Source organism: Zingiber officinale, chromosome 4B (genome assembly GCF_018446385.1).
Source record: "Zingiber officinale cultivar Zhangliang chromosome 4B, Zo_v1.1, whole genome shotgun sequence".
In the NCBI taxonomy this organism is placed as follows: Eukaryota; Viridiplantae; Streptophyta; class Magnoliopsida; order Zingiberales; family Zingiberaceae; genus Zingiber; species Zingiber officinale.
Genome location: NC_055993.1, coordinates 105,403,831 through 105,418,518, shown reverse-complemented (window position 1 = coordinate 105,418,518; position 14,688 = coordinate 105,403,831). Strand labels below are relative to the sequence as shown.

The 14,688-nt window shown below is 37.6% G+C and overlaps 1 protein-coding gene across 1 annotated transcript; it reads right to left on the bottom strand.

The window, feature by feature from the left end:
* Positions 1-418: 418 nt before the first annotated feature.
* LOC121975887 (eukaryotic initiation factor 4A-III homolog B-like) lies at positions 419-9,476 on the bottom strand. The gene is made up of 8 exons (XM_042527797.1): positions 9,068-9,476; positions 8,077-8,317; positions 7,907-7,987; positions 6,528-6,635; positions 6,328-6,447; positions 1,800-1,967; positions 1,508-1,594; positions 419-849 (listed from the first exon to the last, which is right to left on the bottom strand). Exons 1-8 carry the CDS (start codon positions 9,361-9,363, stop codon positions 736-738), a joined length of 1,215 nt encoding a protein of 404 aa, XP_042383731.1. The 5' UTR covers positions 9,364-9,476; the 3' UTR covers positions 419-735.
* Between the last annotated feature and the right edge of the window lie 5,212 nt (positions 9,477-14,688).

The window sequence follows — 14,688 nt, the reverse complement described above, 5'->3', positions numbered from 1 at the left end:
TCTATGGGTAGGAAAAAGATTTCTTAGATTATAATTACCGATCACTGTACTCTTTCTATCACCTAACAAACTCTAATACAAGGAGCCACCTTACGATAACGGAAGTTGGAGCCACCTTATGATAACGGAAGTTGTAAGAGATAGTATATAAAGGTAGATCCTCTCTATTGACAAGGTACGCAATTAGCATTATCTAGACCTTACTCTGACTGTTCTTCTTCTTCACACACTCGTTATAAAGGGTACTAATTTGAGCGTCAAAAGACCTTACCAGAGATCTCTTCCCTGATCTTTGGTCACTAACGCTTTGTCGGATCGTTTGACTATGCGTAAAATTGAAAGAAGATTCCATTCTAAGCTAAAGTCTTCTGTCAGTCAACAAATCATCCACCAAAACCAACACGTCATATCCCTAACCTTCAGATAAGATCACATATGTTTTAGGATAATTAATTATCATAAGATAACAGAGCTGTATCAAAAGGAAACAGAGTTTCAAATTTCAGTTTTACACACAAGCACACGAACCTAACTCGCTACCCTCACACAGCACACATTTGCATCCTTATGCTGCATTCAACTTACATGATCTTACAACTTTCTGAAAAATCAACAAACATTAATTTAGACATTCAACGAGGAAAAACCTTTCGAGCAAAGAAACTTTTCCATTCGATCTGTTACGATGATTCCTTGCAAGCTTCCGTGGTAGATAGAGGCTGATGTTTGAAGCATTCAGATGAGATCAGCAACATTCATTGGCATTTCATCGATCTGTGTACTGTAATACTGCTCAATATCTCTTAGAATGCGAATGTCATCCTTTCTCACAAAGTTAATCGCAACACCCTGGAGTCACATGTATGTGGTGTAAGGCACTTTAAGCAAAAGATTGGAAGTGAAGGAAATCCATGCAAATGAGTAAAATGAAATCATGATTGGCTTCTTTGCATAGCATCTAGCTCACTAGAAACAAACAGGTACATTTAGCGATCACTTATTGTGACCTTGAAAAGTCAGACGCCAAGGGAAAAGATGTATTCATAATGTGCAAAAGGCACCCCAAGAACTTGGATTTGGCTCGTATCTATCGATCAAACAAAATCAGCCCTTTTCGTGCCATTACAAGGTTAAGAATTGTGTGACTAGTGTTCAAGTTTTACATATTATCATAAATGATGCACCAAATAAATAAAGCATAATTAGTGCTCACTCATGTTACAATTCTCACATAAATACTATGTCCTTGATGTTACAATTTGTAGCGTTCATGTTAGATATTATATATTTTCACGCTTTTATATAAATATCGTTCTTCCACATTGTCCCATTTGTGCTATTTTAGTATTCCAAACAATGAAATCTTGTGTATTAGATCTGAGTATATAAATAACTAAAAGTACAATTGAAATGCTAGAATCAGGAACAAAAAACTGTAATGCTAGAAGTGTAGTGTGCATAAAAAATCACGTGACACAGAAACCAAGTATGGCAAAAGAGAATATACCTTCCGTCCAAATCGTCCTGAACGGCCTATCCGATGTATGTAGAGTTCTCGGTTGTTTGGTAGGTCATAGTTTATCACCAATGACACCTGAGAGTATCAGACAAACCATGGGGCATAAAAAATACTACTTGAGAAGAATCATGAAATTGCTGAGCTAAGATTTTTGGCATATCCAAAGTAGTGGTTAAAATGCAGAAAAACAAGAAATAATAATTTAAAAAAAACCCTGATGGTTAACAACAACAATGAATAAGGAAGAAAAATTGAACACTTTTTCAGTGAAAAGTCTTGCCTGCTGGACATCAATCCCTCTAGCCCATACATCAGTAGTGATCAGTACTCGAGTTGCCCCTGATCTAAATTCTGCCATGATTGCATCTCGCTCTTTTTGTGGCATGTCACCATGCATAGAAGATACTGTGAAGTTATTACTGCGCATTTTCTCAGTCAACCAATCGACCTGCCAAAGAAACAAGTTTAGTTTGGTGTGCAAGTAAACCATTTTACATCACAAACAATTGTCAGATGGATAGAACATGATTTGATTTCATTAAAATAGATAATCTGGTTTGTCTGCCAACAGTAAAAATAGCTAATAATAGGGTAGCAATAACGACAAGATTCCATATTCTCAAGAAAAAAGTCCACATTCATGGGAACCCCTTAGCAGACTGCTAGTGCTCTAAGGAAATTCATTATAGGTAAAGGAAGCATTTTCTGTGAAATCATTCAAAGGGCATGGTCATTAGAAAACTCTAAAGAGAATTGCTAATCCTCAAAGGACTATTCCGGACATCTTTTCCATCATGTCCATGTTCATTAGGAAGAAACAAGTGTATCACATCTGAAATCAGACAGTTGTCTTCATGCTTTATAAAAGATCCTAACTTTTAATGTACCCCTTCTCCGGTCTATAATAGATAACATAAATTTAGCAACATGCTACAGCTACATAGAAATCCATAAACCTTCTTATTTGCACTTAGCTGCTCCATTTAAGCATTAGAAACAACAGGTGAGTGCAAATCACTGTCGTTTGCATCAGGAGGAAATAAATGGCAATCCAGTAGAAGAAAAGGGAACATTTGTGACCTATTATTGGATAACATGATAACAATCAAGTTAACAATGAACCATATACAAGCACTTTCTAGTTCCCTACAGTGTCTACAACAGTGCTTTTATATAGATTATAGCATTGCTCAGCTAAAGACGTCTAGCTTGAAATTTATAATTAATAAATCCCACATTCGATGCTTATGATGAACCATAACATATTTCAAACATAACAGGTTTACCAAACCTTTAATATATTCTTTAGATCAACATTTTCTTTTGGTCTAGATGGGGTCCTTCTTGTGAATTTCATCTGGATGCATGCCCACTTGATATACGAGTCAGTGGCTAAGACAAACAGTTGAAGGCTAATATCATGTATAATAGCTACTTACCATTAAGCATATTGGGAAAACTTTATCAAACCCCTCAGATATAGATTCAACATTTTGGTGTAGGGCACAAAATTTACATATCAGTGTTAGAACATGTTATGAAAATTGTCAGAAACACTTATCAAGTGGCAATTTGTTAAGTATGACTGAACAAATGGGACAAACTTCATCTGGAAACATTCCTTAATAATATATTAGTGAGCATCAACCTATATGCTACTTCATCTAAACTTATAAATGATTGAAATTTGGACATAATTGAATTTATTTAGGAAAAATAAATTAAATTTGATGAGGAATTAAGAGGGAAATAGTTTTATATGAATTTATAGAATTTTATGGAATTTTTCAGAATTTTAAAATCAATGTTTAGATATTTTATGGGGATAAATGGGTTAGGTTTTTCTAAAGTTAGTTTAGAATACCCAATTAAAGAGGGAGTTAGTTGAATATATAAGCTAACGTTAGTTTATTAAAACCGAAGTCTATTGTTTTGCCTTAACTTCCTTCGGCACGACCCCTCTCCCTGTCCCCTGTGATTTTCGCCCGACACCGCACCTCGCCTCCACCTGACGCCGCCTCTCCTGCTTGCACTCCCGTCGACAAAGCACTCTCCTCGGCCATCTGACGTCGTAGACACCGCGTGCCGCCCCTTGCAGCTGTGCTCGTCTGAGCAGTGGGCTAGGGTTGGGGAGGATTGCCAACGATTGGGACGCCGCCGGCACCGGGTCACCCACATCCAGTCGTGCCCAACCAAGCAAAGGGGCTAGGGTTAGTGGCTGTCAAGGATTGAGATGCTGCCGACGGCCTCTAAAACCCCGACTCCACTAATCTCCGCCGACCCCTCCCCGCTCTCTCGCGATTCCACTGGACTCTGTTTCCTCCGCCGACCACGGTGATTTGCTGCTGGAAAAGAAGAAGCAGTGGGTAACTATTTCTGCACCTAAGTTGTTCGTTCGGTTTAATATAGCTCTGTTAGCTTTGGGTAGCAAAGGTTCCTCATTGCATGAATAGGTTAATCATGCTACTCTGTTAACACCAATTCCTCAATACAGTTTTCTTAGGCATCGATTAACTTGGTTGTTGAGCATTAACCCTAGGGACTAGAATTTGGTGGTTATATTGGGTTTGATAAATCTTTTTTTGATGACCAGTAGACGAGTAAAATTTCATTCAATCATCCCATGCTAACTAGTTACTGATTTTCCATCTTTGATTTGGTTTGCCCAATTAATAGGTTTGCGATTTTATGAATTAGGTAGCGAGTTGTTAAATAAGAAAGTTATACAATTAATATCAAGGAACAAGAGATTTAGATTGGCCATATGAAGTTGCTATTGGGATTAGCTTAATACTTAAATAGCCTTTCGTATTTTCTTCTCCTTAGGATTTGAGCGCAAGAGAGAGCACCATATTTAAAGATTACCGGAATGTTCTACATTAGAGGTGGGTAGTTCCCTCTTGTTCTCTTTTAGATCCTTTGTATTTAGTGCATGATTTTAATTCATTGTTACGATAGTATACATAGCTTACCTTGACTCTATGTTTGATTGATTCCTGATATTACTATTTGTTCTGCTTGCCCTTATGTTTATTCCACTGGACATCTATGCAGACTCCTTGTTTCTATGTTTGATTGTTTATACACGTACAATACCTTTAGATAGTGATATAGCTGGTGGCGTGTATCCTAGTACACGTTGATGTTTGTTTCTTGTTCTTATTGGTTGGGTACTTGTAGACTGACTACCCATGGGACCATACTTGGTAGCATGTTTGCTCGTAGTCCATAGCTAGATAGCTTATGTTCATACCCTGTTTATTCACGGAACCATTCGTGGTAGAGTGTTCTCCCACAAGCACTGACCACGAATCTGCCCACGGGACCATCCATGATAAAGTGTTCTCCCGCAAATAGTGACATCCTACATGTCCTGACTCACAGTTCGGCTCCAGTCAACAGTTGTTGTATACTTGTTATATGTATATGCTATGTTTGGTTGTTTACGTTTGTGGATTTCTAGGTTGGTGCTTTGTTCTTACCTTCACTTGTAAGTGGTATACCTGAGACTCCTCCTATTGCTCCTTTACCTTTCAGTTTCAGTATTATGCACTATCTATCGTATGCCCACAGAGTAACTTTTACTCACTATCCCTTTGCTTCCTTTTATTTTTTTTCAGGTTAGCAGGTAGAAAATAAAGTCGATCGCTCAGAAGTCCTAGCTATCGGTCCCATGTCGTCTGAGATGTCTCTTGTTCATTTTTATTGTTATAGCATTTTGACTTTCTGGTATTTGAGATTTACTTTGAAGTTTGCTTTGAAAACCTATTTTGTTTTACTTTCATAGCTGCTCCACTTGGTCGGTTTACAATTAAAGTATGTTATTTGTTAGACATGCGCACATGCAAACATTTTCCTATTTATACATTTATGTTGGTTTATGTGGGTTTCCTTGTATCTTCCGTTGTGATTGTACCCAACCGTGTGGGCTAAGGTTATTGTTTATGTACACTAGAGTATCTATGTATCCAAGTTTCATCTGTTGCCATAATGGGGAAGATGTCCGTTTGTCGGGCAGAGATTCCTTCGGGGTGTGACATAGAAAGTATCATCAAAATACAAGTTTCTAATGCTAACAATTATTAATATACAAATGTATAGTGCTTATATGAAAACCTTTTTTTCCATAAATTACCAATTCCTTTACACCTATCACATCTTTTTTAGTCGAGCAATCTTTTCCTTTCTTATTTTCTTAATTATTATATTTCAATGAAACTAAATATATATTCACAAAAATATGAGGTTGAGACGAATAACTATCATAGTTTGAAATGCAGTCAACATGTGACTATAGAGTATAGATTGCTAAGAAAACTAAGAGCAACTTGTTCTTTGGGTAAGTGCATAGGGAACGAAAGTGACTCATTGAAGCAAGGCTACAAAAATGTGGACGGATATGAGACGGCATGGAAAACTTTTTAGGGAGTGATACCTATAACTCTCAACTTAATAAATGTTGAAGTCGCTTCCTCAAGTCAAGAATTCTACAAGACTGACTATTCAGTTCCTCCCACTGAGAAATAGATACAGCACATTAAAAAGTTGGACACTAAACACTACATAAGTACATAGAGCCTATAATGGTATTGTAGGGAAAAAAAATGGGTTTGTGCCTCTTCTTATGTTGCCTTCATCTAGAAAATTCAAAACTTCTGAAATGTCATAGAAACAAGGATCATACAAGTGAGATGTTTCAAACAAAATGTAATCTGCACCAGTATACTTGGTCTTAAGATTCAACTACGTTGCAGAGTTTGATCATATCAAAATAGCATTTACAAAGCCTGATGGGGTTGTAGATTAACCTTTCGTTTTGTGTTGCAGAAAATAACTGCTTGAGTAATAGTGAGAGTGTCGTAAAGATCACATAATGTATCAAACTTCCACTCCTCTCTCTCCACAGCAACAAAAAATTGTTTTATGCCCTGAAACAAACAAAAATAAAGAAATTAAAGACATTGAAGAAACATAAACTAAGAACGGCAATGAAATTTAGATAATCTACCTCCAATGTCAACTCATCACGCTTGACAAGGATTCTTATGGGATCAGTCATGAACTTGTTGGTAATCTCAAGAATTTCATGAGGTAGTGTCGCAGATATAAGAGCAACCTATAAAATAATTCATAAGATCACATGCTCAATATAAACTTTCCACTTAAAGAATACTAACACATATGAACCGCGGGGGTAATCTCAATATTCAAAAGAAAAAAGTCGTTAAAAAACCAATGGAAAAAAATGTTGACCAACAAATGCCTATATTCTTCCAGTATCATCTCTTTTATTTTTTGTCAAACGAATGCCATCTTTTAGATTATCATAAAAACCTGTCAATAAATTTGTAGAAAGCAGATGTTGTTGCAAATTTACGCTCCATGCAGAAGTTGCATAAATAACATTGCACAATTAAAATCATTTGATACGAAACCACTAATCAAATTGAAGAATACCAAACCCAAGTATAACTTAATCAAGCCCGTATGATGCTATAGAGTTGTGAAATAGGTTTATATATATAATGGTCATTCACTTAGTATGCACAGATAGCCATAAGTTTATCAGAGACAAAATATAAAAGGGTACAATTACTAATACAATTAGATAAATCAAATCCTTATATTAAGGAAGCATTCAAATTTTGGTAATTTCATATATATAAAATGAAATACAGCTACATAAGTGGATAAAATATTAATTGAGTTCCTTAATTCATAAAGGAGAGCAGGGAATGATGAAATATAAAAATAAATGAAACTTGTATTTACAGTGATGAACTTTAGAAGAGAATAGATTACATTTGATGATTCCACCAATGCAAGTCATTGGTTTCAAGTTACATGTAGCAAATATCTTGTTTACTAACTAAATTAATCTCTAGCATCAATATCATAAAGCATATGCCTAGAAATTTGGAATGCAAACAAAAAAGACATGTTAATTGGTGATTACAATTTTCAAGGTTCAAAGATAGAAACAATGGCATCAAATAGATGAAGACTCGGAGTTTTCTGCATGATAAATGTTGCATTTTTAGTTCAATAATCTTACTTTTACATGCAAATGTTAGTTTTGAATGCAAACAAATCATGAATAGCAAGTAAAAAATTGTATTTTTTTCATGCGTGTGCGTGTGTGATCAAGTTGGGTTTGGTTTGCATTAAAATTCAGATTTCAATTAAGTTGAATTCAGGTAAGCTTCATTTTTCAGTGATGTATATTACGAAGCAACGATTCCATATGGTTAAGATCCAACTCTATTTACTAATTGCAATATGAAAATGTATTTATTGATTTCACACACAGTTCTCAAACAATAACAGACATAATACAGGTATATTAGAACTTTTATTTTCCTAAAGGCCATGATAGTTGATCCAAACCTGAAGTTCAGGAGGCAAGTATCTGTACACATCATAAATCTGATCCTTAAAGCCTCTACTCAGCATCTCATCAGCTTCATCCTATTCAAATAATACAAATTCATTTAAAAAAAAATACAAACACATAAAACTCAGACAAGTTTACTTATAAAAACACAAAACCAACATACAAGGATCAGAATTCTGATAGCTCTAGTGCGCAAGGTCCTCCTTTTAATCATGTCACAAACTCTGCCAGGTGTCCCTGAAACCACATGAACACCGTACTCCAGCTTTCTAATATCTTCACCTATACTCTTTCCACCAATACATGCATGGGCTTGTATACTTATATATTCACCAATAGCCAAGATCACCTTCTCAGTCTGTGAAGCAAGTTCTCTTGTAGGTGACAAAATAAGTGCCTGAACTCTGAAAGGAATTTTCAGAAACTTAACCACAAGTACAAAACGTATTAAATTAAATTAAAGTCCTATTCATAGATGGAACTAAGTTTCTTGGGTATTTCACAATGTCTAAAAGTACAATAATTTCCATGGATTATACGTATGATATGTGGCCTACAAAATTAATCCTAAACTAAATATAATACTTGTAGACACAAGAACGCCTTCACCAAGAAACAAAATTGGATCAATTTAGATAAAATTGCTAATATCCTGCTCAGGAAGGCAACAAAATTCAGATGTCAGCCGAAATCCATTATCATAAGTAAAAGTACCTATATGAAGTTTATCTTAAGCTCTTAGCTATTTAAGCCCTAAAGAAAAGGAATCAATCTGCACATGTTAAATTTTATTCAGTTACTGAAGCCCTGAAAGTCAAACAAAATAACATAAAAAAAGATGGATAAAAGAAATAAAATTTCATGTAATTACATCAATTCCCTCGTCAGCAAACCTAATGAAGAACTTAGTTCCAGCCATCATTGTTTACCTGTTAAAAGATGTAAACTTTTCTGTTCTTGAATTCATGAAATTTAAACAACATCCCATATAAGTGTGCAGAAATGAAAACAGGAAGTGGAAAATGTACAAATTCCATTCACAGTTAACACGGCGCGACAAAATCAAACGCGAAGCATGCGGCCTAATAGAGATAAGAACAAACAAAAACATTTCGATGAAAAATGAACCAAACGAGGAAAAAGAGAAACCATACTCTCTAACGGTAGTGTCAACCATCTGGCAGACGGTTAGGGCGATCATGGAGGACTTCCCGGTGCCGGACTGCGCCTGGGCAATAACGTCGCGGCCGTTGATAATGGGAATCACAGCCCTCTGCTGGATGGCAGAGGGCTTCTCGAATCCATAGGCGTAGATGCCGCGGAGGAGGTCGTCGCGGATGCCCATCTGGTCAAAGCTGGTGATGGCCTCCACCCCAGGACTGGTCTCGAAAACCAGGTTCTCGTCGTCTATATTGCGGCCCCTAGGAGCCGCTGTGCTGGTGGCGGCCATGGCTCTGACAGGGATCGAGGCAGACGCGAGGGACGAGAAGTAAAGGACGATGAAAACCCTAGAAAGTAGAAACCACGACGGCAATTGATCGAGGGACAACAAACGATAGAAGATGGTTCTTTTCTACTTTAGTCCTTGTTTATAAGATTGAGACAAAATCTCACGTTAGTACGTAATATTTATTAAAATTATTTGGTAAATTCCTGAACTGTTGAGAAAATTATTAAAATTATTTTCTATTTATTTTAAATAGATAAAAGATTCAATGTTATTGTAAATTTTGATTCGGATTAAATTACGAAGGATTTAATATATTAAATCAAAATCGTTCGAATCTCTATAGTTAGTTATCGAATTTACTCTAGTCTATAATGACACCATTTTAAATTAAAAGATATTATTTTAAATTTTGTTTTGGAGGATTAAACCTTTAATTGATGTTTAAATAATATCCTTAACTTTAAATCAATTTTATTGAGTTATATCAATGAGATAACAAATTTGTGGCGCAATAGGCCTACAATTTTTTTAGTGAGCAAGAAAATTAGCAATAGAATAATTATTCAATTATCATATCTATTTCCGTAATTTTTTTAAATAAATCAAACCTTAAATTTAATTCTCACATGGTATGAAGTGCGATATATTATTGAGATTTTTTAATAGATACTTGATGTTGTCCAACGAAGGAAGTTGGAAAATTGAGGATGGGATAACTATTGACACGATGAAGACTTCAATCCTGCAAAATAAAAATAAACCAAGGAAGGGGGCTCTGGCGTTGGCCCTCCGACGCTCAAGTTAGAATCAGGAAGAGAGAATGAGTAATCAAGAAATAGATAGATCTTACCTTTCCTCATACTTGGCGTATCCTTTTATACCTTTCTTTGTGATCGTTCATCTGCCCTATTTAATGATATTAATTATCAGAGGAAGACTTCTTTATCTTAACTTCGTGCATTAATAATAGATGGAACGTTCTTCTTTATCTTGCCTTCTTCATATTTAATGATAGACGGTAGGGGTGATCACAAATCGGGTTAGTTCGGTTATTGGGGTAAAAAATTATTCGACCCCTACTAGATCAGATAATGTAATATCAGGACCTATATCCGACCCTATATCCGGCGGTTCTTAAGTATCATATATCCGATGGGTTGTCAGTTATTTGGATATCTGACCCTATATCCAATGAAATATAAAATATAAATATAAGTACAACAAAAAAATAAAATATTTTAAAATGATAATAGGCATTACTCATTATACGTTGTAGCAGCTAATCGGAAATAACTACTATAACATGTAGCAGCTTATCGGCAGTAGCTGCTACAACGTGTAGCAGCTTATCAACAGTAGTTGTTACAAGTAGGGGTGATCACGGATCGAGTTGATTTGGTTATTGGGATAAAAAACTATCCGACCCTACTAGATCAGATAATACAATATCAGGACCCTACATCCAGCCCTATATCCGACGAATTATTTTTTTTCGGTTCGGTTCGGGTCGGTATAAACGGGTTGGTCGGTTTGGCGGGTTGACTGCTCACCCTTAATAGACGAAGTATTTTATTTTGTTTTCTCCTCTCCTCCTATGTAATGTCATTCCCTTCGTCGGACAGGCAGTCCGAGTGACTCGTTTTCCCACCGACCGAAACAACTAGCTACGGGTTTGTCCATTCGGTTGATCGGCTCATAATGTCCATTCGTCTGACCGGCCAGATGATCCACTCGGTCACTCCTTTGCCGACCAAGCTAACCAGACAACCACCTTTGGCCAAGGCTCTTTCCGTAAGCCCCAGCGTTGACCGCTTTGACTTTGATCGACACCGTGTCAACCGTCTCGTGACAGATGGGCTCTCCATTATCGCCGCATCACAAGCCTCCCCCTTTAGTTTAGTCGAAGGAGGCTACAAGTCTGACTGACTAGACAACTGGTTTCCTTGGCGATTTCGACGTCCGATTGGAGTATTCGATCCCTAGTATCTAATCGCCACATCAACCAACGTCGATCGATCATTGCCTAACCATGGAAAATGGATGATCGGTTCGGTAACCCGTTCCCTGTGCAGAGCGGGACAATGAGCGGCGATACTTTGAGAATTTGCGCTTCTTTGAGCGAGCACGGTTGTCGCTGATGTCAGTCATATTTCTCAAAGCCCGTGCAAATCTTTGACAATTATGGCTGAGCACGCGGTCATCCCTTTTAATTAAGTTCATTAAATGTTGTCTGATAACCTAATGTCATGTGTCCTTCTTTCTGCTGCCGCATGCCTAACAAAACAGGTGGATATCCTCTGCTAACGTGACTAGCGCCTTTTTGAATTTCACGGTCATATCTTCTTCTAGGTTTTCAAAACCTTAAATCTGACAGTTGAGAGCGACCATCCATGAAGTTTATAAGCCTCACGTGTGTCGTCATCTTTTCCACTTCGTGCCTTCGTCTTCGAGCTTTCGCCGCTGTAGCATTCTGCTTCTTCGCCGGTGGTCTCCCTGTAAGCTTCCTTGATCAATTCTGTGTGATCTTCCTTGTAAGGTTCTTCATTCGATTCAGTTTAGTGTTCATTTATCGTTCATATATGATCTTGTTCTTTCGTTCTCTTGATGGCAAGCTCGTCTCAACCTCCCGTCGCCGTCCGATTTCGTAACATTTTTTAGGGACCAATTTACTGCCAGTTTACGGTTTCTGATCCACCATTTCTTTTCTGGTGTTTGTAAATATTTTTGTATTTCTCTCCACTAACTAGTGTCAAACTCCTTTCGGCCGCTGTGCGGGTCATCGTTCTATTCCGCCTGCACGGCATTTCCCTCACTCCTCGGTTCTTTCACTATTTCTATTACCTCAAACTGTCTGAGGCGGGGACTTTTCTCTTCCAAGCCCGAGTGGGCCTAATCTTCTTTGACAATATGTCGTCCTCCAACAAGCATTGGAAGGACTATTACTTTTTCATTTACTTCCCCGAGCTGTTAGGACCAAAAGTAGCTAGAGGGGGGGGGGGGGGGGGAATAGCTCGTCGCGTGCCCGGTGTTCGGCGTTGCTTGTTTCTTCAAAGATGTGCAGCGGAAAATACAGAAACAACTCACACAACGCTAACACGGTTGGTTTACTTGGTATCCACCTCACAAGAGGTGACTAGTCCAAGGATCCACACCAACATACACACCCTCCACTAATAAAAACTCTCCTTTATGGTAACTACCAAAGGCGGAGAAGCCCTACAAGACTCAATACAAGAAGAGAGGAAAGGGATACAAGAAATACAAGCTTACAATGAGTGCAAAACCCTAACCCTAGTTTCTTTTCCTTGCTTTGATCCGCCTCTTGACTTGGAAGAACCTCCAAGAACCTTCAAGAACTGGCGATCTCGAGCTTGAGAAGAGCTGTGGAGGAGCTGGTGAAGATCTGAAATGAATCGGTGAAGAAGTGCCGAAGACAACGCTCGCCTGCGACTCAAATACGACTCAACGGTCGGATCCCAATCGATTCGATTATTTCCAATCGATCGGAGAGGCTTTGGATCGATCCACGGATCGATCCAGAGCGCCTCTGTGCTCTAGAAAAATGCCTGGATCGATCCACGGATCGATCCAGCGCTTATCGCGCGAAGCAGCAGCGTCCCAATCGATCCACTGATCGATTGGGACCTCTGGATCGATCCACTGATCAATCCAGAAGCTTTCTGTTCGCTGGGAAAGGTCTGGATCGATCCACTGATCGATCCAGCACTTGGTTTTTGCCCAAAATCAAGTCCCAAACCTCCCAAACCAACATCCGGTCAGCCTTAACATGTTGGCAAAATATCTGCTAACTATGCCCTTGGCAAAATAGATTTCTGATCTTGTGCATAGCATACATTAGGTTGTCTAACTGCCGAAGCATAAAGAACTGCCTATATGTCCTCAATCTCCTTTGATGTCATCGGAGACATCTCTTTAGATAAAGACACTCCATGCTTAAAAGGTAAGAAACCTTTCTAGGAGTTTTGCATGCTTAAAATGAGCAAGGATTTTTCCGATGTATCAAGCTTGGGATAAGTAAAATATATTTTTTCTTGCAATCCCTTATTACTTTGATCTCAAGAATATATACATTCTCCCAAGTCCTTTATATCGAATTGTTTGGACAACCATACCCTTACTTCTGACAACATTTTGATATTGTTTCCAATTACCAAAAATGTTATCTACGTATAGTACAAGAAATACCACCACGCTTTCATCACACCTTTTGTATACAAGACTTATCCGGTTACTAAATCCATAGATCTGGATTACTTTGATAAACCGGATGTTCCAAGACCTTGAAGCTTTGCCTCAGTCCATAGACTGATTGAGCTTGCACACAAGATGCTCTTAGCCCTTTGTAATGAACCCTTCTGGCTGCTTTATATGGATGCTTTCTTCAAGACTTCCATTAAGGAATGCTGTCTTGACATCCTCTTGCCAAATAGATAAAAGAATCCGGATAGACTTAAGCATGACTACCAGTGAAAAAGTTTCCTTTTTCATCAAGCCTTGCTTTGAAAGTTACTACCTTCCTGTCTATCCCTCTTTTCCTATTATAGACCTTTTTACACCCAACGACTTTTACACCATTTGGTGATTCTACAAGCTTCAGTTTTATTAGAATACATATATTCTAATTCTTTTATTCATTACTCTTTGCCAAGATGCTGCATCTTTATCTTGGAGTGCTTCATCATATGACCGGAGATCAGGTTCATGTCCTCCAGGGATCGAGTCCAAAAACTCTCCCAAAACATGAACCTATTTAGGTTGCATAACAACTCTCCCACTACAACAAGACACTTTCTGTAATTGTGTATCAATTTGTGATACGTGTTGCAGTTTTCTTGTGGTATCTCATCTTGTACAGTTGGTACTAGGTTAGACATGTCCTTTATTATTTCCTTAAGAACAAATTTACTTATGAGCACGTGATTCATTATATAGTCCTTTTCTAAAAAATCAGTCATTGATGCTAACAATGACCTTCTGATTTTTAAGACTATAAACCTACTTTTGTTTATCTAGGATAACTTACAAACAAGTGAACTCCTATCCAACTTATCATTGTCTCTCTTTAACATATGTGCTGGATTACCCGAATCCGAATATGCTTCAAAATAGGTTTTCACCAATTCAGCAATTCTATATGAGTAGAGAGTTCTAACTTGGAAGGTACTATGTTCACTTTCATTTTCAGAGTTTATCCTTAAAACAAATTTGGTAATTTTCTGAATAACTTATCATCTATCTAATTATTTCATAAGAGTCCTTTACCTTCTTTCTACTACACCATTCTGTTGGGGTGTACCAGGTGCA

Excerpts from the sequence above, each read along its gene's own strand:
- LOC121975887 (XM_042527797.1), bottom strand. The coding sequence starts at position 9,363 with ATGGCCGCCACCAGCACAGCGGCTCCTAGGGGCCGCAATATAGACGAC. Across the intron at positions 7,988-8,076 it reads CTATCAGAATTCTGATCCTT|GATGAAGCTGATGAGATGCT; the intron begins GTATGTTGGTTT and ends TTATTTGAATAG. Across the intron at positions 1,968-6,327 it reads TCTGCAACACAAAACGAAAG|GTCGATTGGTTGACTGAGAA; the intron begins GTTAATCTACAA and ends TTTCTTTGGCAG.